This window comes from Hyposmocoma kahamanoa, unplaced genomic scaffold (genome assembly GCF_003589595.1).
Source record: "Hyposmocoma kahamanoa isolate Upper Pololo Valley unplaced genomic scaffold, ASM358959v1 80, whole genome shotgun sequence".
In the NCBI taxonomy this organism is placed as follows: domain Eukaryota; kingdom Metazoa; phylum Arthropoda; class Insecta; order Lepidoptera; family Cosmopterigidae; genus Hyposmocoma; species Hyposmocoma kahamanoa.
In genome coordinates, this window is record NW_020654051.1 from 5,368,751 (window position 1) to 5,396,668 (window position 27,918).

Here is a 27,918-nt window from a genome sequence, read left to right on the forward strand (position 1 = left end):
AAAATAACGGTCCAGGAACATATGTCTAACTTAAAAGAATTACGTAGTAATTATACTCGTGCACGTGGGCCTGTGACACAGAGCAATAAAGAAATCTAGTTGCCCTGCAGTCTGATCAAATTTCTGTAAAAAGTCATTTCCAAACACACCATGGTTAAGGGCAGAATGAAACATACGCGTATGTCCGAATATGACGAACGTGCAGAAATGATTAAAATGGCTGAATATATATACAAGCGTCCGGACAACACAAAAGCCGAAGAATATACTCTACCAATCGACATACTAAATTATGAAGTTGACCCAAAAACGAGTACTCAACATTTTAATTATAAACAATGGTATGCCCACAAAATCGAAAGCATTTACCCTGGCAATATTGACAAATTAGCACAGAATAAAGTTAAGCTACGGATGCAACCGCAATATGTCCGAAATTTGTTTACTGACACGCAAAGCGAAAATGTTTACGAACGGCAATACTCTAGCCAACCCACCTTTATACAAAAACATAGAAACACATCCATTAAAGGCTTCAGAAAGAATAAAAAATTTAGAAAACCTATCTTGGTTACGAACAAATTTCATCCCTATTCGGAGACTGTGGCTAAAAATAGGAAGAGTAAAATTGATAGCAACCTGAGATCTGGGGAGATTGCAGCCGAAATTGCAAAACTGAGACAAAATTATTTAGGCAATGCATCAAATATACTTCGCGAATCTCAAAATATCAGCCCTGCTAATGATACAGACGCATACAAGTCCTTGCTAATAGCAAGTATATTTGGTTTTTTGCCACGCTTCGATTATAACCTCAGAAAGCTTGAAGAAAGTGAACATGAATTTAATCCATATTCAATGACTTATAAATTTGTAAGTAAACTAATATAAAATATAAAAGTAAGTAATTATGGTCACCTGTAGGTAAAGTGGAATTATTTCTTAGGGTATGTCACGATTCTGATACTATAATAATAATAAGAAGAATAAAACCAGCCGCAGAGAGAGAAGAACATAACAATAATAACGCACACACTCATAGCCCCGCACTAGGGAAACCCTGTATTGCAGGTGCCATGGACATACACTTAGACAACCACAAATTACACCCAAACTCACGAAAGAAATAAATGTAGGCCATACAAATATTTCTCCCGATCGAACCAGGGACATCTGCGTGGCAGTAATGCTGATGCGTTTGTACGTTTGCGTCCAAAAATGTGTGGTTTCTAAATGATATTATGCAGAAAATTTTAAACAAATATGAAAACATAATGTGTGTGCCAGACAAATACACCAATTACCAGGTCTCAAATTGAGAAATTCCCCATACTACTACTACTACCTGATTGGGCCACCGAAGTCGTAAACAGAACACATATTTGCGATGCCGAAAAGCAAAACCCTAATATATTACCACATTACAGAAAATATATACATACATACATATACTTCACGCGTTTTTCCCATCGGGGTGGGCACTCATCTTTCGCTTCATTAACACGCATGAATGCTTTCGTACACGCTCGTTGGTTAAGGGTACTGGTAAGTTCGCCTTTGTCGGCCCATACCAACTTGCCCGCTCACACTCGCCTTTATATCTATTTCGTCAATCTTCTTTCATTCATTCTCTCTACATGTCCGAAACATCTAAACATCCCTTTCTCTATCTTTGTCACTACATCTTCTTCCACACCGCAACGCTCTATAATCACACTGTTCCGTAATTTATCTATCAGAGTCACTCTAAGCTCTCGTTTCTACTGCATTAATGCTATTTTCGTGCTTCTTCTGCTAAACCCAACATTCACTACCGTATATAAGTGTAAGAACCAGCAACCCCCATGTACAGCCAGTCGTGCTTTTTAGACATTTTCTGACTGGCCATGACGGCATGCAAGGCACCATTCACCTGATTCCCTGCGTGCACTCTCCTTTCAATGTCACTTTCATATTTTCCATCACACGTAAACACAGAACCCAAATACACAAACTCTTTCACTTGTTCCACTTTTTCTCCTTCAATCAATATCGTGCTATCCGTCATATCTTCCTCTCTTTTAAAAACCATTACATACATGCTTTAATTGCCTCCGTGGTCGAACGGTTACCATGCCGGACTGTCACGCACAGGTACCAGGTTCGATTTCCGGGCCGGGAGAAATATTTGTATAGCCTACATTTATTTCTCTCGTGAATTTAGGTGTAATTTATGGTTGTCTGTGTGTGTGTCCATGGCACCTGCGACACAGGGTTTCCCTAGTGCGGGGCTATGTTTGGCTAAAATAAAATGGCTAAATAAAGCCTTCATGCTAGAAGAAATGTCTTGATTCTCGTGGTATTTACGAAGACTGGTTTTTCGTTAATAGAGGGTTAAAAAGTTTATATCCCATATACAATTTAAATCCCGTAATTATATAATGCAACTTTTTTTGGGGTACAAAATTGCCGCGAAATGGAATGGAAGCGAATTTAAGTAACCATAGCATAAGAAGTTTATGTCAATTGCACAGAAATACATCTAGAGAAAACGGCGACGTGAACTGGGCACCCGTGACATAATCTTGAACCACAAAATTTTCCAAAAGCTCCCTCGGTGTGTGTCGATACTTGATTGCTTGCGCTTGCCACGTTGTGCTGTTTCTACCTTAACAAAAGTACGAGTGTCAAAAGGAGGCATCTCCTTTCACGGTAAAACTTGTTTTAATAAAATAAACACGAAAAAAACGTAAAATAATTAAGAAAGTTTTGTTACAATCACAATATAGCTAAACTTAAATTTCATTGCGTGCTAGACAAAATGCAATCGCACTCAACGCTCTACGTAGCGAGCAGCCTATAACAAAACGAAGTTCTCATGCCTAACATCGCGGAATGGTACTTGTAAATTAGTGATGTAGTAAAGATGTTTATGGATTTATCGACAAAACCAACCAAGTGGTAAGTACAGACTTCGACTTAGATAAATTATTATAATCTTACAAGTTGAGTTAGGTGCTTGCGAGTACGTGCAAATGCATATTAGTGTATGCGAATGTGTGTGAGTGCTTGCGATTGTGTGAGAAAGTATGCGAGTATTTTATTTAAACTACGTAATTATTAATATGTAATGTTACTATCATATTACTTTTTATTATATTATTACTTGTATAAAAAAACATAATATCGTCAGATTACTAATTATGGACTCCCAAGGACACGTAGTGGACGGAGTAAATGCGACCCAAAAAAGAGGTCGCGCATCTTCCGAAGACTTCTCACGTTGTCTCGGGAATCCCGCAGAATATTATGTATCGTTAATTTGTATCTTACACAATTGATATAAACATAATTATGCTATGTCAATTTCGTTACCAAAATTCCTTTCCATTCTAAACTAGTTGTAAACTAGTTGAGCATTAGGCTCAATTTACATTGCCGTGGAACGGAATGGACCGGAAACGGTAATTTCGCCTTCCTGGACGAGAAGGCGCGCAAGGTCGCCGGAATGTTCAAGCATTCGCAAGCTTTCTTGCGACTGCACTTTAAGGCTGTAATAGGTGTTCAGTTATTCAGTGTAGATCTTTTACATGACCAGGATGGTAGACTTGGATATTGTTTTTATTTCGCTTATTTGTGAAGCAGAAGAACAGAAAAAGTGAAAGAGATATTTCAATTCATCAAAACTTTTTGGACAATATAAAACATTTTGCAAATATTTATGTCTGCATCCACTTGTTTTTTATGACTATTATATAATTCACTACGTTTTCCCCATGCATTATTCTTAGAATTTTTGTCGCTGTAGTTCTAGCTTGTACATTGTACAAACAATCATATTTTTGTACCAAATAGATTAACTTCTCATCTGAATTCATAATCTAATTCATCACATACACAACAGCGTACACAATCTATTTCGTCGACGATTGACGTTACATTGCACCAGCCTTTGTGCCACATCCCGTGGATTCGGCAGGAGTCACTTTTTCCGCCAATGCGCGAGCATTCTCGAGTATGCGCGAGAATTCGCCGGAAGATGCGCGACTTGGTTTTTGGCTCGTATATAATTTGTACGTTACACAGTTAACATAATATTCATTTTGCTATGTACAATTTCGTTACAAAAATTCGCTTCACTTCCGTTCCACCGCAATGTAAATTGAGCCTTAGGTTGCATGTCATAGCTTCATGCACTTTTTACAAACAAAGATACTTAGACTATATAATAGCGACATTAGTGAACTGAGTAATAGCCAGTTGTAATGTTAATGATGTTTACTTTGCAGAGCTTAGTATTTTGCGGAATATGTTTTATTTTTTGCCTTCTCATATGTTTGGGAATATGGTTTATTATGTGCAAATTATGCAGCAGAGCCAAACGTACGTTAAAAACAGATAAGAAGATAATCGTTAGTATTATTATAAATACCTTTTGTTACAAATGTTAAGTGGATAGAGTTCACTCTTAATACCAGCACGCTCTTGAGTAGCTATACAGGTCTTTAAGAAACAGTTCGTCCAGGGAAATATTGCCATCTAATATTTTTGCCGCCAAGTAGTAATATGGTCATTACTGCGTTCCGGTTTTGAAAGGTAAGGGTACTGGTGAAACTTCAGGCACGTGGAACTCGTCAACTTTATGTCTGGGTGACGGGAGCTGTGTCAGTGCCCTTCATATATTTGCGATTTAAGCTCTTAGTTGCATTGCAACTGTTACGGATGGGCGTGTCGCTTACAATAGATCGCGTGAATTATTCGTCCCGTCACTTCTTATCATAAAAAAGTCCAGATCCGCGTTCCTGAACTTTTTTTAAGTTTACTGCAGCTAGTGATGCAGTAAGCCGCCAGACAACCCGCCGGCTAACCCGCTAAACACCGACGTATAATGCCCTTTATAATTTCGTGGCAAGCTCTCTTTTGTTCATTTATTTATGGCCCATTTACGCGGAGCCGTAGTGAAAAATGTGAATTTCACAATGTCCATCTACACTACAACCAGTATTACAATAAGTTTCTTTTTAAATTCTTTACTAGAAGGCAAAACCACTAGTAGAGTGGCTCAGGATGCACGTTCACACAAGGCCTATCACGTGTAGTGGAGGCATTGGTCCGAAAAATTACAAATCGTTTTAACGTAGTGGATTGTCTTTATCACTGATCTGGAGACAGTCCCCAATGGATTATCTCTATTTACACGACGCCAATAATGGCTTGGCTTAATGGAAGACTTCGACCATTGCCCCGTAAACAGTCCTTATTTGTTCATGTGAGATAAATAAATACATATTTGTAAAAAAAATCCCGTAATACAAAAAGCCCGGTTTTCTACTAACAGTTAGAAAAGCCGAATATCTTTTTAATAACAATAATTTACGCGAACACTAAGTACTGAAAGCACTGAAAGCTTAAGCACTGAAAGGGTTGTCACGCACTCCTGGCACCGCTTAAGCATGTCCTGTAGATTGTAATGTAGCCTTCACATCCTCCACACACCTTGCTTAGCGAGTTTAAATTTCAAGATCTAAAAGAAAAAGACATAACGGAAATTAATCTGGGTTGATATAAAAATGTTTAATCTTTTAAATGTTTATCGCACAAGAGATTTTTGGTAACTGGCAAACGGGTTGAAATTTGAAAGAAGACGTGCTTGCCTCCGCGTTTGAGCAGGGACTGATGACGGAACGAAACAAAACCAGAATGGCGCGACAAAGGAATTAAAGAACTATTCAAAATTTCAAAACAAGTGGCCGGGAATCAGAGAAAAGTTGATAAAAAGGTGGGACGACGATGGACGGAGGTCACATCGTCACAGCACTATACTCAAGATTGACATATCACATATAATGTACATTCAAGTCACATATAATGATGCTTTTGTCACATAAAAGATGCATAAAAGTAAAAAAAAATACGAAGTATATAAAACAAATTACGTATCACATGAAATTTCGTAACTCTCCTTATTTAAGCATAAAAAGTTATCAACTAATTTCGTTGGTAGAATTTTTAAACCTTTCCCCTGAAAAGTTGCAATTTTGCAGACGTGGTCTTATTTAATTACTCCAACCTGTGACCTCAATCGACAACAAGTCTGTTATTATTGTTATTTTTTAGGCCCGTAATACTTTCAAGAATGGGATGGATATTGAGAATTACTTCATTTATTAACAAAATATTACTTGGCTGCACACCTGTAATTACTCATTGATACGCTTCATTTCAGAATTATAAAAATCACCGTTCATTCGGCACTCAGCACTTTAGCTGCAGCTAGTGTTGGGTCATGGAAAAATTTCCATTTTGAAAAATCATATTTTTTCAGAATAATAAATACTTTTCCGGATATTTTTTCCTTTCATTTTCCATATTTGACATTGACACCCTGTCGAAAGTTGAAGTTACTGAACGAGAATGATGGAGCCATTAAAAACATTTTTTTTTTGCTTTTGTAAAATCATTTTAAATCTCGTTTTTCTCTTAATGGATTTCAGTTATAAAAGTTTATTATAAAATTCTTTCTAAATAAAACTTCAAAAAATATTTCTAAACGTAGACCACAAGGCTTCAAAATTATATTTTTCCAATTTTTTATTTTTTTCCAATTTCTCGAAAATTTTTCCGAAAAGAATTCCACTATTTGGAATTTTTCGAAAAATTACCCGTCAGTAGCTACCGCTCAAAGTCTTCACGCAGTAAATCAAATGTTAGAGCCTTGGTCATTTGAAGTGATATCATTCAAGATGCCAATGATTATAGTCGAGGTTGAAGAGCATCTTAAGATCCATCTTTAGTACTGGACTTAAGTCCAGTATAAAAATCGTCATCTACTAAGTTTTTAAAAACCGTTTATTAATAACAGTTTTGATTTCAGATCATTTCGTTACTGCCTATTGTTCCCACTCTGATACCACTGTTAGGCGTGTATTTGACAGACTCAGCCTTTACCGACATGAAGCCACTACCGAGTCTATACGAAGAAAATCGCACCGAAGCACTAATTGCAGTAAGTTTCACAAAAAGTTGTTTAACATATTGCACATATAATTTAAAAGCAATTAAATGTTTATAAAACATTTGAAGTTGAAAGTTACGCGTAACAGTAGGTACACCTAAATATAAGTGTAAGTAGTATTCCCACGACAACCTGGACCCCGATTCAAAACTCTTCGATATTTAACCGAATCGTTCGATTAGATATCGTTCTCGAATCGAAGGACGCTTTCCGAGCCATTCAGAACATTCGAGTTAAAACGTTCGATTCGGATACGACATCGTTATTCAACAACGTTTACGGAGTTAGTCGAAAAATTTAATCCTTTTATATACATTTTTGAGACTTTAAAGGCCTAAAATCTAAAATATATTTTTATATTATACATTAGTCTCGCATTAAAATAAATAAATAAAATTGAACAAAATCCAGATTTTGTTTAAAATAGTAAAAAATGTCTAAATAGTAAGAAGATTAGAAATAGTATGAGTTAATAAAAGATTTAAGAATTATTACATTCTTGCTTTGTAAACAATAGGACACTCGGTAACTTTCATTCGATAACTGCACAGAAAAAAAGGAATTCTACTAATAAGAAAGACCAATTTCTCAAAATAATTGCTAATTCTGAAAAAATATTTATTAAAAGTAATAAAATATTGTCATTACAAAAATACTGCTTATCTTTTTCTAATGCAATTTTACTGTTAACTTTATTCAAACTTTTAGACAAATACGTTCACTTCAAGATTTTATTTCATTTCTAATCAATTAATTGGACATTACTTACGAGTACATCAAGAAATTTTTACCTCTTACATCAAATTTAAATAATCTTAAATGAATTCAAAATTTCTTGGGTGTATTTTAAGAAAATATATTCTTGAACAAAAAAAGAAGTAGTTTGCTATTCAGATTAATATTATAAATTCTAGAGTATATTTTTAAAACAACATTTCATTCAAAGAAGTCTCAGAGCCTTGGTCGTATAGCACTCGTTATAAATGTAAAGTGCCGTCGGTCGGTTGCAGTTATCTGTACTAAGGCTGTGGCTAGAAGTACAGTTTTCTATGTTCCATGCATTTGTGTAGTGGCGTTTGAAGTAAACTTCTGTGCTTTTAGTTCTGGCTTAGGTACATATGTCTTAGACGAGCTTGGCTTCGAATAATTATTCGTGCTTTTGTTAGCACTAGGTAGTCCCTGCGGTTTTGCAAATATATGTTCGTTAAAATTTCGATGCAACGGTGTGAATGCGCCTTATTACATATATCACATTTTTTATACTTTTGACTGACGCCATTTTTTTTCGTCTCGTGCATTAGACATACATAACATATTTGTTTTTTTTGAACTTTTTTAATCCGGTCACTCACGTGTAGTGATTTAAACGCCTGGCAGTGGTGAATATTATGTTCATTGTGACAATGCCAACATTGCCCTTTTTTGTCTTGCATGTATGATTACTTTTCTTGGCTTTTTATTGATCATGGAGCGTATGTGGTATTAACTGTAGTTGTAGTTATGCTCGACTCTAAACTTTTGAACCGTTTTTCTAAGAACTGCATAATTTTTCCGAAATCTTGTAGTTTATTTGTCTCTTCTAGTTGGTCTTTATATTTTATGTTGGTATTTTGGTCCCACTTGCGACTCACTAAATGAGTTAAAATCGGACTCCACGTGGATACGTCAATTTTCTGGTTGTTTAGTGCCTCTAGGCTTTCGTTGATACAGACATGCATATTGCGTAACATTTTCGCGTTTGGAAACTGAATTTTGGGTAAATCTAATAATTTGTCGATGAAAGTTTGTAATATAAGTCTTTCGTCTTTGTATCTGTTTTTCAACAATTTTAGCGCCGCTTTGTATTTTACCTCATTTACCGTCAAATGCTTTATCAGTTTTTCTGCGTCCTCACCCACGGGTGTCTTTAGGCATTGCATTTTTTCTGTTGTCGAAATGGTACAGTCGTCGTAAATAATTTTCTTGAATAAATCGTAAAAGAGTTCCATAACTCATAACTTCCTGTGAAAATTGGTATGGTAATTCTTGGAAACTTTGATGATTGAGTCTTGCTATTATGTGTGTCTCGTTCGTAAATTTTTTCTTATAATTTGTTTTATATAGCGTCTAATACGTCTTGAATTGTCGTAAAGCAGTCGTCGTGGAAATATGCGTCGTCGAGTGTATTTTGTTCCATATGATTGTCTTCAATTACTTGACATTGTTTTTCAAGAGTCCTTGTCAGTGTTTGTAAGTGCCACAATGGTTTGTTGTCAACGATGGCGGTCAATGCTGTCCATATCTTCTTCCTATTCTGCTTCAGTCTGTATTTTTGTACGAATATTTTAGGTGAAATACTCTTGTCGCTGTCGTCTTGGTCGTTGGTTTGATCAAATTTTACTTCTGCGATGTCCATTAAATGTTGTAGTTTGTCTTCATATTTAGTTAGTGTTCTATGGCCGCGTCGTAGTTTTTCTTTATTTGTGTGTCGAAATAGTTTAACGTCTTGTATTTATGTGTCGATATAATTTCTTGGTCTTCCAAAAGTCTATGGTTTTATAGTGCTCTTTGATAAACGCTGTCTAAAGTACTTTTTCTGTCTTCAATATATTTTTGTGTTTTCCTTGCCGGTGAATCCTTTTTGATATTATCCCAAATCCTTCTTATTTCATTGTAATAATTTTCTTGTCTTTTGATGAATTCGTTGATTCTTGAAATATCCATTAAGTCTTCTTTTCTTCTTACTTGCTGTCCTACGTACCCTACCCTACTCCTATCAAGCTACAAGTCAGTACTTAGTGTTCCTGCGCCTCTAAATACGGTATTGTGTGACTTCTCAATCGACTGGTGAGACCCGCTTCTGGGAGGCCAGCGACCGATCCGCTACCGTACGTGTGCTTTCCCACAGGTTACACTAAGTATTTAGTCTTTTAGATTACTACGTACTGGTGCTTTGAGGGGTACACCAACACGCAGCTCTCTACAATAGTCAGTCTGTCAACGTTATTTCCCTAGGGTAAGAGGGGTCGCGTAGTTCAAAAATTCTCGAAGGATCAAAATGTAGAGCTAACTAACTTTATCTCTGTCTTTGTGTAGTATTTGTTGGGTATGATATAAGTGTTACTGTTGAGTATCGTCTTGTATGTATAATTAAAGCTAGCTGGCTATACATGAAATGGTAAGGGAAAACTGTAACCTATCACAAACAACCCTACGTTCCTACGTAACAGCCTAGCCCTAACCACACTCTACTATACATACGTGTATAGGTAGAGGAAGCCTGCTACCATGCGACCTAAGGTAACAGACAGAAGGTGGGAAGGATAAGGAGTGCAGAGAGTGGATTTTCTCACTTCTTCGTCTTGGCCGCAGTGAGAGGATGCTGTAGTCAGGAGAGTTCCATCGTCATCAATGAGACAGCGTTGATGTCTGGATTCAAAGAGATCTTTGTTTCTAAAAACTAGACTATTTATACAAATTCTGTTTACATGTGTGCATGTATATCTACAATATAATTTTTAAATATAAAACAAAGGAAACGTCTACATAGCAGGCTGGTATTTCATATTGCTATTCGGTCAGTGCACTGCCGAGTAGTCTATTATCGTCACATTGTAATTTATGTCTGGTCAGGTTCTCTGTTCATATCACGTGAATGTTAACAGTCATGAAAAATTATAAAGTACGCAAACCGGGGGAAACGCTGACGTTGGTCACGTTGCTGCTGCACGTTGTGCTGACACTGTTTGCGCGTGCTGTTGCGACGCCGCTTCTAATTTGGGGTGCGGACACATGCATGATTTCAGCGATATAATCAACATTTGCGGCACTTAAGAAACTACACAAAACAAAAACAAAAAAGAAAAAACCTTTTACTTAAAAAAAATGTTGACGATGACGGTATGCTGTTATTTTTTTGGACATCTACGCAATCCTTGTGGTAGGATTTTTTGCACAGTGGGCATACAACACTTTCACCTTCTAGCGTTGGAATAAATTTGTAACACGCACTGCACTTAACCACCACATCGAACGTAAATATTTTTATAAACAGTTAAGACAACGGACTCGCTAAAGAGTATGGTTAAGATGCGCGATAAGTTCCTGCACTTAGTTGAGTTAGGACAAATGCTTTTTGTTTTTTGGCGATGTTCAAAGTTTTTCTTAAGTTATATTGCAAATGCGGCACTACATATTTGCAATACCACTCAAAGCTATCGCAAAGAAGTGAGTGTGGTGCACTGCCACTGCGCATATCCCCTGAGACGTTAAGTTTCAGAAATTTCTTTTTAAATTTCCAAAGATTCTATCTGTCTCTTCGCATACTTTTCATTATTTTAAAAGTTAATCCAACTTGATATATACCTAATTTTTTTTTTCTCACCTTTCAGTATACAAGGGGTTATAAGAATACAATGAATTTACAAACTCTTCACTTCCATAGATGTTACACTTGTGCCGCCAAGCATTACGATATCACGGGTACAAGAAGCTTATATTGGGTTTCTTTACAAATTGACATGGTCAGAAACGTAACCAGAGAAATGAACGATTTAGTCATGTTGCAATTGCAAACCATACACAACATCAGCTTAGTCATGAAGGTACACTTTAACTACACACATCAAAAGTGTCTAGGGATCAAGTACGTTTAAGAGTATTGCTGCAATTAGGGTTAATTATATTAACTTTTTTGTATCGCTATTGATACTTTTTAGTGAGTTTTAACATTTAAATAAGGAATATTGTTTAAAATTCGATAATAAGAAGAAAATCGATTGTCAATGTGGTTTTGTATAAAAATGAGTTATAGCGTTTTGACAAAATCATTACAATATCTGCATCGGAACCGAAACAATTTACATTATTATAGAGAGACGACATCATTTAACCCGAGAAGTGATGATGCGAGCCGTCGGAATGTTGGAAGCTGGTTCCAGGCAACGTGCTGTGGCTTTCACTCTTAACACTACACAGAGCGTCATAAGTCGCCTCCGGACGCGCTATCGCATGACGGGCAGCGTGGCCGAGTGACATGGAGGACGATCTCGCATCACGACTCGCAAACAGGACCGGTATATCCAAAATACTGCTCGACGGAATCGTACCATGACCGCCATGATGTTGGCTACGAGGCTCCACAGCTCCTCAGGCTTGCTAATAAGCGATCAAACAATCCGAAATCGTTTACGTGAAGTGGGTCTGCGATCCCGAAGGCCGCTCAGGGTTCCACCTATTGCACCCTGCAATCGCAGGACCCGTTTACGATGGGCTCGCGAACACAGAAACTGGGAGGAAGAAGACTGGCGCTATGTGTGCTTTTCGGATGAATCCCGCTTCGGTATGAGACCGGATACAAGACGTACTCGAGTTTGGAGAACATCTGGACGTCATGAACGTTTGAGATATTGTCAGGAAGTTCATCCATATGGTGGGGGAACAATAATGATATGGGCCGGTATTTGGATCGGCGGAAGAACCGATCTCATTTGGATCAGGGGTAACCTCAATGCTCAAGTTTACGCAGAGAGGATTGTTTCAGATGTTATCATCCCTTTGCGAGGCCAGGTGGGTGATTCATTTCAACTAATGCATGACAACGCACGTCCACACACGGCTAGAGTCGTAACACGCATTCTTGCCGAAGCTCGTATCAACGTTCTGCCGTGGCCTGCTCAATCGCCAGACCTCAATCCAATTGAGCACGCATGGGATATGCTTCAAAGAAGAGCTGTGCCGAGTATGCATACCGTACATACTCTACAACAATATTTTGACTTGTTACAAAACACATGGGCGGCCATTCCTCAAAGTGATTTTGATGAACTCATCTTAAGCATGCCAAATCGCTGTAATTGTGTGATTCGTGTGAATGGTGGAAATACAGATTATTAATTTTCTAATCTTTACAATAAAAATGAGCAAAATCATCATTTTCGCCATTTTTTTGTCATTTAATTGACGCCGTTAATTTGAGTTTTTTCCCACAATTTGCAAAAACATCAATTTTAGTTTATTTTAATTAAATATAGGGGTAAGCGGTTAAATAAAACATAAGCATTAAAGTAAGAAGTCGTCCTGGAAGACTGGATTTGGTAAATATTGCTTAAATAATTTTTATTTCAAAAATATTCACTTGATCCCTAGACACTTTTGATGTGTGTATTTCTTAGAATAAATCCAGATCTGTAAGACCATACAATGTTAAGTTAATTTAAATTGATCTTAAACTCACACAAGTTTAAAGTTAACTTACACATTATAATATCAATAAAATGGATAGTACCACGTGGTATCACATGTTTTTCATATAAATTGTTCCCGAATAAATTTGTCCACAATTGGTATGAACCATAGAACATTAAATACAGAAGAGGGCGTGGCATGTATGCCAACAGTACGCGGTACACTTGAGCTCTTTCCGCCATTTTTACTTTGTACGTTATGGTCTTGCCAGTTATTAAAAACCCTCGATAATGATGGAACAGCCTGATGGTAACTTTGGTGTGCAAAAATGATAGTAGTACCCATTGACTTACAATTATATGGACGTCGGGTCCGCGCTAAAAAGTGTCCGAACTTATAGGGCGTTAAAATCGTATACAGAGCGTCATTCACGCTTTAGTCTTCGTTTGTTCGACTGACAGCGAAGCAAGCAAAATTAGACAGTACTAAATTAAATAACGCACACACTCAACATAGCCCCGCACTAGGGAAACCCTGTGTCGCGGGTGCCATGGACACACACATAGACAACCACAAATTACACCCAAACTCAAACTCACGAGAGAAATAATTGTAGGCCATACAACTATTTTTCCCGGCCCGGGAATCGAACCTGGGACCTCTGCGTGGCAGTCCGGCATGGTAACCGTTCGGCCACGGAGGCAGTTATAAGTACTGCGATGACATTACAATTTAAATTAAACGTACTAGCTTTTTCATATTCCTTTCAATGTCACTACGTTTAAATAGGTTGACTTGGGACATTTTTTTCGTGGTTTTTGTATTAGACCCGTCGTCCATTTATTTGTAAGTCAATGTTTGCTAATTATTCTCAAGTAATTAACAATTAATATACAAACTTTCAGAGAACATTGAACGTATGGCCGATCGTATACCCAATTAAAATGTTTGTCTGGATTATTCACGTACCCTTACCTTTCGTCTTGTTGTTACTAACATACTTAAGAATACAGGTATATAGGTTCCATGTAAGTATTCTAAGCCTTATCCACTCGGCTTAAGATAGTTTCTTACACCGGGACGGGGCGTGTCCAATAGTAGAATAATTCAATTCTAAATGATAAATGTGTACGAATGTTTATTTACTAAGAGTAACCCCTAGAGTTTTATGCTCATTATTCTCAGGAGAATCTGAATCCAAAGAAAAGATGGCTGGACTGTGTGAAAGATGACATAGATAAAAAAGGTGTGAGTGTAAAAATGACGGCTGACAGGGAAGAATGGAAGAAAAATACATGTTGTCTCGACCCCAACTGGCGTGGAATAAGAACAGGAAGAAGAAGAAGATTCTCAGGGAAATCTGCATTACGAATGAGCAGTAGGGCTTAATGAATATGAAGATTTGATGTGTAATTTGCTTGCCTATTTAGTATGGAAATACAATTTTCATACATAAACATTTATTTTCTCAAAAATGCTCGGAAATGTTAAACATATACACGCAGATGACTGGTGTTTACGGCGCGTATAAAATACGCCGTGTACATAGACTCTAACTCGTCACATTGTGTATTAAAACTGTAAAATAAATGTTTGTGTTGTTTTGTATTCAAAAAATAAACAACTTATAATATTTCTGGAAAGCTTTAATGTGTTTTTGTTGTCTCAGATAATAGCATTGCTGCTGTTTGTGTCAAGTTGGCTAATGGCAGCTTTTACAGCGCCGGCCTTGATCGCCATAAACGACTTCTGTTTAGAACCAATCACCTACACTGTCAAATACTCGAGACTGTATAACTTAAAAGATGTTTGTATAAATCTCCAAATCATCCTACTTATTAGATTAGAAAAAGTTAGAATTAATTATTTAAAATTATTTAATATTATATTGGTACGTTTTTTACGGTAGGTACCTATACCAGTGGCGAAGAGTTCATACTACACAATTATAGTACGCTACATATATTACGATAATCTACGTCAACAACATTTACACTTGTGGCGCTAGTACTAAATTTTCATAGTATTTTTTTTAATTTATAATATCAAGTAAAAGAACGAACAAGTCGTGCGCCTGGTGGTAAGCTACATACCAGTCCATAAGGGCGCGTGTCCACGCTAAGAAAAGTCGTCTATGCAATAATTCGTGTCGTTTCTACACACGAACTGTGTACACTGCCTCGGCGCCGGACAAGAAAAAATCTTGTCTACCCCCGACACGACGACGCGCTCGGCCGCTATTGTATGGGACGGGGTGAGTTGCATTGTCAGTAAACCATCAACATATACAACAACATATTTCTTCCCACAGTCAGTAATAAAACGCCAGCTACCTGGAAGACTCGTAATGCACTGACACATTTTGCCCGTGTGTAACGTCTGTCCGAAAGCATTCGTATCGTGTACACTCTGATCATTTTCTCGTCAACAACAGACACGACATGATTTCGTGGCTAGATCCGACAAAGTTCTTGTCATGTACAAGACCATAATCCTCTTTTCTGTAGCAGACACGTCGAATTTCTTAGCGTGTACACGCACCCTAACAGTTGCAGTGCCACTCAGAGCTTTAAATCGCAAAGATCTGTGTGGCTGCCACTGCGCCCGTCACCCAGAGACGTAAGTTGAGAAGTCCCATGTGCCTGTAATTTCATCAGCGCCCTTACCCTTCGCAACCGGAGCGCAGTAATACTGACATTTCTATTTGGCGATAGAAATAGGTAAGGTGGCAATACATCCCTGGACGAACTCTTTGACACGAAGCTCTACTACTACTACTACAATATTTACAAGCGTTTAGAAATACACAGGTGCAAGCGAGAAAGGTAGATTGTCTCGATTCGCGAGTGAGGATGTCTTGTCTAAAGGTCTAAAGTGACGTCGTATAATAAAATTAGAATTACTGTATTATTATACTGTATTTGCTGAAAATTATAATGACATATGAAAGTTCACGTATGCTAGAATTTTGTTTATGTTTCAGTGTTTGTCTGATTTTTTTTTAAATATTTTCTTTATAATTATTAATACAAAGATCGAACACTCAGAAAAAACACTCAGAAAAAATTTCTTCGATCCGGTCGGATTCGAACCGACGTCTTCTTGCATACCGTGCCAGAATATACACTCTTCGCTACTGGTACTAACATTTGACAACAAGTAACAACCGTGAAATTATTATTCCATATAAAATGTAGATAGCTTAGAAACGCCACGGATTTAACTCTTTTTTCTGTTTTTAGGTCGCGCACTATTTTTTAACCTGTGATATGGGAAAACTTGAAACACCACAAATTAGTTCTATTTGGAAAATGAAATATGTGTTTTCAGAAATCCACTATCTTTTAGATATGTGGAATAGAAGTACGACTTAACTTTTTTTATTTAATGAACAAAGTTTTAACAGCATTCTTAAACTTATTTGACAAATGTGTTTAAGCAATACAAAAGCCAATTACAGAATTGTGTGTGTGTATTTGTGTGTGTGTGATGGAACGTGAGTGTGTGGTCTACCTCCCCATATTTCCTCAAAGAATATGCTAGGTAGGTAAAAATAACAAAGAAAGAATGTTAATGCTTGCTACTCGGCTAATAATATGTATGTAATTACAGAAAATATAATATATAAGCACTAAAAATAAGTAAAATAAAAATGAAAAACTAAAATAATGATAATAATAATAAAACCCTAAATATTCATTATACCCGCCAGCAGTGTGAAAGAGAATCGCTTACTTATGTCAACAAAAAATTAGAAAATAAACACAAAGACATTGGACATTAATAACAAACTAAAATAAATAAAATAAAACGTTTCGGCGCAACATTGGCACGTCATACCGTAAACAAAACAAATCGCAGAAAGAATAATTACTATGTCACTGTCAGAATAAAGACACTAATGACACTAGACGTCAAGAAACAAAACCTTAACAAACGTCGCAAATTAAAATTTTACATTACAAAAAAGATCAAAATTAAATAGGTACGCCGAGAATATAAGAAAATTAAAGGAATAAAATAAAAATGAGGGTCCTACATTTTGCCAATGTCACAGTCAGGGTTTTTGTCCTTCTAGGTATTTAGAAATAAAAAAGACAAAACTGCACAATAAAACATGTACTAGGGCCAACGGCCAGCTCAGTTAATACAAATGACGTGGTTTGGCCTCGCATAGACAACTCGATCTGTGCTTCTTCTTTACTTCTTTACTGCCTTGATGCCGTGTCTGGGTGGAAGATGGACGCTCAACGACAGGCAAACGCGGGGTTGGTAATAGACACTTGCCTGCTCGAACATCGTACTTAAGCCGAAAGCGAAGCGGAGGTAACGATTTCAAATCCAGACTTTGGACCCTGGAACGTGCCGTTGAAGAAAACCCGTTACACCCAGTTCCAGAAAACATTATGAGCACCCACGGCAACGGCAAAAACGGAAAGTACTTATGTAGTTGTGTTACCGAGGTTGTTCAATATCAGACACGGTGTTATAATATACCGGGTGGAAATTTGTAATGCCACCTGGAGGGAAAGTACTCTAAATACTGGAGATAGAAATTTTTACTTAAAGGAAACATTCTTATTTTTTAAAAGAAATAAAACTGCATTCATAGATTTTCGTAAATTTCTGGCAACACGCGGGAATTGAACCCGCTTTAATCTGAAAAAAATGCACCCTGCACTTTTATTGCATCGATCGATAGGGTTAATTATAAGAATAAAATCTCTATACATAATATTATTATACTATAATATATATATATATATATTACTATACATTATAAAGAGAAAATAAAAATCTGTATATAATCATAATTGAGATTAATATAATTTTTAGATCTTCTTCGCAGGATATTAGAATATGCGGTGAATTTTCGGCTTTTCTTCTATAAATCCGGCAGTTTTTTTGTCCACACGAATTTGTAACTACAGCCTTTAGCTTTCACTTTACAACTATTTAATAACTACTTATTTTTTGCGGGTAAACGTTCATTAATGTAAACAGTTTTGAGCTCAACTTTCATTCCACTATCCCTCGAAGTGATACCACCAGATTTACGTGCAGTTAACAACGCTGCGTCCTTCTTTATACGATTTTGGAGGCGAACATTGACTTACAAATAAATGGACGACGGGTCTAATACAAAAACCACGAAAAAATTGTCCCAAGTCAACCTATTCGAAATTTAAATTGTAATGTCATCGCAGTATCGCGCTGTCAGTAGAACAAATGAAGACTAAAGCGGAGTTTGGCGCTCTGTATACAATTTTAGCGCCTTACAAGTGCGGACACTTTTTAGCGCGGACCCGACTTCCATATAATTGTAAGTCAAAGTCTCCGGGCTTCTTATTTCCGACTGAAACAGGATTTACGATACTGCAAATATTTCCCATAATCTTCGTCTTGGATCTATTTGTACATTAAGTAGCTCCTGTAACAAAAAAAGGTTTAATAACCTTGGTCAATCAATAACGTAAATTTATGCAGGAATTTTCAATTTTTAGGTTATAGAACAAGATATCCTTCAAAAAGATACGATTGCCAACCAAACGAGGTAGGCATACAAAAGGACTTGGCACTGTTAAAAATGTTAGTCTATGCCTTAGATAAGTGTGACAAATGGATGCCTATTTACACAAAATTTGTAATAGAGTTTTGTGCTGGTTCAATATTGGTAAGAATATTATTTTTTTGTGTAGTTTTCTTCAAAAATAGTTAATTTTATGTCACGTAAGCGAATAATGTGTAGTACTTACTTACTTGGTACTTGGTGTAACGGGCTGGTGTCCGCAACTCGACGACAAGGCGCCTATTTTGCGTGTAATAATGTGTAGTATACACGTACTTGTTTTTATACATTTTGTGTAAAAACAACCTCTTGTAATGTCTATAAAAATTTTGAAAACTCAAGAAAAAAAAGGAATTTGACTTTGATGAGTAGCTTAATTAAGCTCGACACGAATGTATAAAGTATTAAACCCTATTAGAGCACTAAGAGGTGTCGGCCCTATCTAGCTAGGGTTTGGAGCATAGTCCACCCGTATTGGTCAAATGCATAGATTTAGTGGGTACCTATATACTAAATCTACGGTCAAATGCGAATTATGGATTTCACATAAAATAACTTCGTAACAATTCAGTTTTTTTGGATTCTTAAATTTTTGCGATTGCTACACATTAGAAATCAATCTTTTTTGAAACGTTGATTTACTTAATAATAAGTAAATAAACGCGATATGTATTAGATATTAAAATGTTACTATGTATTATTAATAAACAAAAATAATTGTTGTCATATCTTCACTTTGTAGGGCTTAAGTGTTGAACTGCTCGGCGCTGTGTTGTGCGGAACAGTGTTTACAGTTGTGGCTATCACACTGCGTCGTCAAAAGTAAGTAAGCACGTAAGTTAGAGACAGAGATACATACATACATACACAATAGGTACTAGGGTTTTCAGTTACGCTGCATTTCTGCGTCTCGCGCTAATAGGCTACGCATTTAGGCAATCGAAAGATGATCTTTTAATTAACTTCTTTATTAATTCAAATAATGAAATGAAATAGTATTTATGACTTATTTTTTCTTTTTGATAGTCGCTCCGTAATAAAGAAAGGGCGTTTAATTCAGATTCAGACAGATTGGGCCTGATTTTGTTACTATCGTTCTTGAATCTCCGCAGATTATACTAAGCTGTACTCTATATAGGAGACCTTTAATACTTTTTAAATAAGTAACTTATGTTCCCGAGACACAAAACATCAGATTCTTGAAAACGCCAAAAAAATCTCGAGACTCGAAGTTTTCGGGACCGAGAATCTTGGAATAAAAGCCCCGATAACAAAATCCCACACCCTCGCTCAAATCCTAAATCAGGTAGCTAAGTTCTAATTAGGACGCGTTCCATTATGTCGTAACGTTTTATTTATCGTTGGAGACGACGGTACCAAAATCACAACTATCTATCGTGACTGTGTCGTGAACGTTTATTTTATCGTTGAGCTACTCTCGTATCTAACTGACAATTTATTGGTTCACGGCAGCCCTGCTTTTCTGAAAAATTCAGCAAGGAAGCTTGGCATCCTTTCGAGGATGGTGAGGCGTTACTTTACACCGGGACAGTTGCTTCAGCTGGATTAAGCTCAAGTCCAGTTGTGTATGGAGTACTGCTGCGATTTGGGATGGCTCTGCTACCAACTGGCCACCTTGGATTCAATTGACAACCGTACCAAGAGCCTTACCTATAAGACTCAGAATTAGTAGAGGCGAAGCTGCACAGCTTTGAACAACGTCGTAAAGTTGCCTGCTTATCGGTATGTTACAGGATATATCAAGGAGAATGTGCGATGGAATTACACGATTTAATTCCGCCTTCCCTTTCCATCATTGAGGGCTAGACATAGGCTTGGGTTCCACCTGTATGTTGTGGATACTCCAAAGACTCGCATGAAGCGTTACGCTTCCACATTTATATGGCGAACGGCTATGGAGTGGAATTCCCTGCCTGCAGATTTGTTCCCTGAACGTTAAAACTTGCACCTTTTCAAGGCTAGAGTGAATAGGCATTATTTAGGTGTACATGCTCCATCGTCGAGCTTATCTTCACTTTCCATAAGTAAGATGGAGGTCAAATGCGCCCTTGCAAGCCGTAAAAAAAAAAGAATCGTTTTGAAGCTGCTATTGTGTGTCGTCACATTTATATCGTATTATCATCGGACGACTGTCGTTGTAGCTCTTTCCATTGTTACGACAGTCTGTCGTCATAACGCCATAAAAGTTGTGAACGACAGGTAATCGTGTTGTACTATATGTGAACAACTTCATTTAAATATACGAGTACAAGCCACCACACTTTAAACTGCATGACTATCTGTCATCACGACATAAGGGGAAGGCGTTTTTTTTTAGCGCGTATAAAACTAGATCTTTAAATAAATTACATATATTCGTAAATAGAAAGGTACATAGACATGAGACGATTAGTAGTAATAATAAATATTCGCTTTTAAAGACTGCAATTTTAGAAGCTGTAGAGGTCCTTGTGAATGAATTCCATTTCCAATCCAAATCCAATTCCAGGGAAGTATTGCCAACTTACCTATTTCTGCCACCAATACTGCATTTCGATTTTGAGGACTTAGAGTGCTGCTGAAATAAACTTATCATCTTATGTCTCAGGGTGAAGGGCGCAGTGGCAATACCCCTCAGATCTTTGTGATTTAAAGAACTAAGTGGCACTGCAACTGTTACGGACTAGCGTGTTGCTTACCACAAGGCCCATGACTTGTTCATCCCGTCACGGTCTGCTCAGTCTTTTTTTTTTCTATGATACCAATCATAGAAAAAAAGAAGACTGAGCAGACCGTCCCGTCTTTCTCAGTTACGACGGACATGTCAGCGACTGCAATTAATGAGCACAAGGCGATTACTGCTAGACGTCTCGACAGCATTTTTTTAATGATAATAATTTCTATAATTTATCAAAAGAAGAACCGAATAATTTTTTTGTAGCCATTGGCTTTTGTTATTTTTATTCCAGAATGATAAAGCATGACGGAAAGCTCATCCATGAGCTTAAACGTGAAAAGCCGAAAGACTCACCTCGTTACGGGTGGTATAAGCTTATGCAATCTAAGTACAAGCGTCGAAAAAATTAACCAGGCCTATCGTCAGGTAATTATTGACTACGTTTTCGTATTCTTTATTAATTTCTGTTAATAATTCTTAGTCATCATGCATGCATACGCACGCGCGCACAGGATACCCACGCAAAATATTTTGTTTCACATCGCTCAAGTCGAAAATAGCCGGTTTTTTACTTTTAAAAGTTACTCAAGTCCAAATAATACGTGAATATCAATAAAATTGTTAGATAATAGGTAAAACGTTTAGTGTTGCATCACGTACACAACAATATAGTACAATAAATGGATTTAATAAGAAACGCACAGAGAAAACTCAAGAAAACAAACAACAAGAAATACATAAAAACAAAAGAATAACCCAATGATCATCAGCTTGTACGGGCTGCAGCAAGACACGGGAAACGCGCAAAATATGGGTGTCTTCGCGAGTCCATATTTTTATGGATTGGAACAAGAAATGCCTAAGATCACATTTTACGCGCTTCTTACCAAGCGCAAGATACATGTGTGCATTATTTCAATTCGGTGTAATGTGGCCACAGATTGCTTCATAGTTACTAAGTAACAGATACATTACTGTCTTACAACATCGGAAATACCTATGCTATAATAGCCTACCTAAATCTGACTATTGAAACCAGGCGCTCACTACGAGGAAAAATGAACCTCAACACGCGTTCAGAAAGGTGAATATAACTTTGCTCGTCGTGTGCAGTCGTGCAGAACCGAATGCTAGGTTTGCACAAGGGTTGTAGTGTAAAAGAAACACTTATATGAGCGCTTGCACTGTCGGCAATACACTCAGCGGTAGGCATTTGTCGCGTATCCTCAAGCGAGTGACGGAGCCCTGATATGGCTACGAGGTGGGATTTTGAAACAAAATCAACAGCAACCATTTTGTACACGTTGAATCAAGCATTGTGTTTTACTCAACTAACGAGGACCATAAAGAATATCCCCATAATTAAGTCCTGAAAGGATCTACATCACATTCACATTCACATCTGCGATCGTATTATCTAATACGTGTAGGCTTATTTAAATAATAATTTGTATGAAATTTCAAGGCGACAAAAACAGTTTCTAACTTGATACAATACGTGATTTCCAAAACGTAAATGAAAACCATCAAGTTTAATGCCAAGATTTTTTGCCTGTACAACTCGAGCCACATCCCTACCCGCTATCTCGATTTTCGGATCTTTTTCTACGATGTTGCCGATTTATTTTTTGGGCATTTCTCCAAACCCGCAAATTCTTTTTTATTTATCTGAACAAAAATCTACAAAAAAGTGTATAATATAGATAGAAAGCCAACTGAAGAGCACAAAAGCTTCCCAATAAACCTTTTCAGATGTAATGGAAGAAAAAATCCAAAATGTCTAAAACCTGACGACGGTGGCGTGTCCCGAATGCAGAATCCAACACAATGTGTCATTTTTCTCCAAATTGAAACCGTATATCAATACGAGACTTTAGTTCACGTATAATAAATTAGATAACAGTGCTTATAATCTGAATTTCACAATAAACTAGACAATTGTTTTAACACAATGCCAAGATTGCTGCGTATCCCAGGCTTACGCGGGAATTCGGTGGTCGTTACTAATCACGCTACACATCACAATCGAAGCATTTTGAAACTTCGCAATTCGTTCGTATTATTCGTCCAACACGCCTTTGCGGCTGGACAGAACAGGTGGATAATTTGTTACCGATTTCTTGACTTTTTTTGTGTAATTACGTAATTCGGTGGATTTGGTCCAGGTCGATTATATATCTATATTTCAAAAAGTTAATTTTTATAATACATGTTGTAACGATTGAAATATAATAACAATTTATTGGTTTTATAAGTATTGTCGTTTACGAGTAATATCAATAAAATATATATTTTCTGAATCCCGTGGCCTTGGATTCGGTGGATTTTAAGCCACCGAATTTAGAAAAGCTTACACAGAAATCGGAAAAAACTGCTATCGAAGCCATATTTTTTATATTTAAACAAGAATTTTATACGTTTTTTCATGTAAATGTTTAATTGATATTATTAATTTTCACAATTATATATTACTACATGCTTCTCGCGGAAAATGAATAAGGAAAATCAAAACAGAAAAAAAAAGTCGAAAATCATGACGATGAAAGAACGTGCTGGAAAAGCAAAATTAAAAAAACATTGCAATTTTACACGAAAGGTTTAAAGAAAAAGCTAGACAGGGGTATGCGAAGATAAAGCGGATGGAAGGATTTTGAAGTTGCATGAATTACCTTGTCATGTATAAAAAGTAATGAGAGCTATTAATTGCACCAGTTTCAAAAATTTATTGCTTGTGTAGCTACAGATTGCGTTCTAAAATTTTTATTTAAAAGAGATACGGAAATACTTTGTGTAGTTAAAAAAACGCTGAACAGCCAAACTGAAAACTGATTTTAATTAATAGTTATTAGGCGAAATTTGTTTGCAGTGTCCTGGTCGATTTATAAATAAATTTGTTTTTAAAGCTAATATATATAGCGATTTAATAGTTAGTCATATTAATGAATGTTTATGTAGATTATTGAATGTTTTTATTGCCTTTTTCATAATATTTTATACAAAAATTATGCCTTTTCTTAAATTATCCTGATTTCGGTGGTAGCTGAATTCGGTAGATCAAATATGTCATTAACTGTTAAGAATCTAGTTGCGCGATTAACAGAATCTTATGAAAGTTTGAGTTCTTTTTCCTTCCCGCTCAATGTTTTTCATGAAATTAAGAAAAAAAATTCGACCACGGAAGTCAGACTAGTTAGCATTTCAGGAGAAATGCCCTTTTACTACCAAATGCAATAAAGTTAAATTTCATCGGGCTTAGAATTAGTGCCTCCATAGCAGATCAATCAGAAAACCTCTCTAGATAATTGTTCATGCGTGTATGCGCTTCGTATAAATTAATAAGGTTTACATTAAATGATATTACCAACAAACAGCCGTGGTTGTCTAACGGTTTGATTTACCTACCGCCTCTCAAGCAGAAGCCGTGGGTTCGAATCCGGTCTCCCACCTCTGATTTTTTCTGAATTTATATGCAAAATTTAAGAGCTTTTTGGTGAAGAAAAGCATTGCGGTGAAATCTGCACTTAGAAGAAGGTCCACAACCAAACGTGTGAAGTTCTTAACGCGCATTGGGCCAGGGTGGCGGACTATCGTCTGAAAGGAGACCCAAGCCCAGCATTGGGACGTATACATTGGTTGATGGCGATTATACCAACACATGTAGGTACTGGATTTGTTATCCATAAATGGAGCACATATCGTCGCTTTACTTTCTTAAAACACAAAGTTTCTAAAATGCAAAATATGGATTTTTTTTTTTATTTATTCAGGAACTTTTATACCATGTATATATGCTAGATCCATCGTACCCTAAACTACACCTTACATGTCTGGGCGGCGCTGTTGGAGAGCCTTTTCAACAAATAGTAATAGTCTTTTTTGTGGGTATTGCTTAATATACAATTTATAGCACCTAAGGATGTTCGGTTGATCTGCAGGTCTCTCATCAACGCCGGCTCTGTTGTTCGTACCGGACATATTCCAGTAACAAATGATATGCATCTTCCACTACTCCACATAATTCGCAATTAGGAGAATTGTTTTTTTTTTTCATTACGAAAGCAAGAAAATATGAATTGTATATACAAATTTTGCAGTCTGATTTCAGATGACCTTTCCTTCATATTCACATACTGGCTTTTACTTATTCTTTAAGAATATGTAATGCATCTAAATAGACACCCTTGATGAGAAATTTAAAATAAATAGAAAATTTTATCTCCATCTAATTCCATCTCCTCAATAATCACTCTTTATTAGATACGAGTTTGAGAAAGTAAGGCAATAATACATTGACTTACAATTATATGGACGTCGGGTCCGCGCTAAAAAGTGTCCGCACTTGTAAGGCGCTAAAATCGTATACAGAGCGCGACAGTCTTCATTTGTTCTACTGACAGCGCGATACTGCGATGACATTACAATTTAAATTTCGAATAGGTTGACTTGGGACATTTTTTTCGTGGTTTTTGTATTAGACCCGTCGTCCATTTATTTGTAAGTCAATGCAATAATAGCTTAAAAAAATCTTGTACACAATTTATACAATAATAAATATAATATGCAGTTTTTTCACTCTCCTTGAAAATTACTATAAAATTACTTGAGTTGTGTAGTTTGCTAAGGTACGACATTATTATTATTCTAATTTCACTTTGGTTTTTATTTTCTTTCAGTTCACTCGGTTCCATTTGGTTTGATTAAATTGTTTCCAACATTGTTACTACGGCTGGGAAAAATAGAATTTCCGAACGCAAATAATGTATTCCTTCCTGACGCTGTCTGAACGCTGAACGTGAAATATTAAGAAATAAACATATAAGATCCTCCGGAATTGATGAGAGATGCAAGAAATATGAAAGCAAGACTGTTTGGCTTTGAAGTTACAAAATTTTTACAACAAGTTTTAATAGTTATTTGTTATGCAAGGCTGGAAAGTTGTTCTTTGACGCGAGTGTTTGTATTGAAACCTGCGAAGGAAGCTAAGGGTCGTATTCCAGAACTCTACTCAATACTCAAGTCAGGACTTGAGTATTGCAGTGAGCACTAAAATCATACTCAAGTCCTTGCCATTAGGGTCGTATTTCCAGTGCTTGAAATAATACTCAAGTCTGCTCAAGCTGCTAGCAACACAAGCACTGGAAATACAACCCTAATGGCAGGGACTTGAGTATGATTTCTAGTGCTTTGAATCATACTCAAGTCCTGACTTAAGCATTGAGTAGAGTTCTAGAATACGACTTTCGCTTCGCTCGCGGTTCAAAAATAGATTCCAGAGCGTAGCGAGGGTTTCAAGTCACGAGACGCAAAACAACTTTGCTGCCAAGTGAAACACGCAATTTTTCACCTCACTATAGCGAGGAAAATGGTAGATGAAAGAAAAAAAAGCCGTCAAAACACTTCACTTTTCCTTTGGATGCGTTCTGAATTTACACCTCATAAATTTTTATTCTAGCTTGTACTTTTATTTTGTGTGATTAAGTGATTATTGAAATTATTTTAGTTGGTCGACGAATTAAAATAATTTAATAAACACAATTAGTTATCATTGTCAATTTAATGTCAACAATAATAAATATTATAATATATCAACGGATTTATATTACATAAATAAGTAATGTACGACAAATCGCATAGTTGAACGTTGAACTTGTCATTATCTTTTTTTTATCGAAAGAAAAAGTTAGGTGCACCACATTCCGTTGTCAAGTACCAAACAACACCTACCGTATCAATGAGAATCACACGAGCTAATAACAATATCATGTTTACCATAATTAAACACTTAAATAAAAATAAAAGTCCAGGCATTGACATGATAAGGGTTAGGGGTCTGCAATGCATAAGCTCGGAAATAAAACCAGCCATAACTCATTTAATTAACTGTTATTTAGCCACATTCTCATATCCTGATAACTTAACGACCGGCATCATCAGACCTATTCATAAAAAAGGACCGTATAATGACGTAAACAATTACAGACCGATTACAATACTTTCTAGCATTGACAAAATAGTGGAACGGTACTTAGGGCACGAAATTAATAATTTTTAATAAAATATGACATTATTAATGATAAACAATACGGCTTCCAAAGGGGCCGCAGTACTTCCCAACTGCTATCTAAAATCACTGATGAGGTCAACGGGTACCTGAACGCTCGCGAAGAGGTGCTCGTTGTCTGTATCGACTTCAGCAAAGCATTCTATACTTTACGGTACAGAACACTGTTTGACAAGCTAGAACAGTATGGTATACAGGGTCCTCTTTTGGATTGGTTTCGGAACTATCATGAAAATAGACACACAATAGTACGCCGAGGAAATTAAAAAAACGACATGTGCAACATGTGTTCGGAAGGTTCATATACCAGTTCGCAGATGACACTTGCCTAATAACTCATAGTAAAGACATAATAGAGGCGCAAAAAACAACTCAACATAACTTCAGTAACATTTGTAAATGGGCTCATTATGTAGGCTTGGTCATCAACGCTGACAAAACCAAAACATTCA

The 27,918-nt window shown here is 36.6% G+C and overlaps 1 protein-coding gene across 2 annotated transcripts; it reads left to right on the forward strand.

Moving 5' to 3' along the window:
• On the forward strand, window positions 1-26,396 carry LOC113233857. Of its 2 annotated transcripts, XM_026469078.1 has the most exons (11): window positions 1-873; window positions 4,269-4,391; window positions 6,854-6,985; window positions 11,365-11,577; window positions 14,065-14,187; window positions 14,829-14,966; window positions 16,402-16,522; window positions 18,664-18,833; window positions 19,471-19,550; window positions 21,698-21,831; window positions 26,079-26,396. In XM_026469078.1, exons 1-10 carry the CDS (start codon window positions 151-153, stop codon window positions 21,813-21,815), a joined length of 1,941 nt encoding a protein of 646 aa, XP_026324863.1. In that variant the 5' UTR covers window positions 1-150; the 3' UTR covers window positions 21,816-21,831; window positions 26,079-26,396. The 2 variants fall into 2 exon arrangements, with proteins under 2 accessions (XP_026324863.1, XP_026324864.1); XM_026469079.1 differs by lacking the exons at window positions 1-873; window positions 4,269-4,391 and having other exon boundaries at window positions 6,876-6,985; window positions 11,418-11,577.
• The last annotated feature ends 1,522 nt before the right edge of the window (window positions 26,397-27,918 follow it).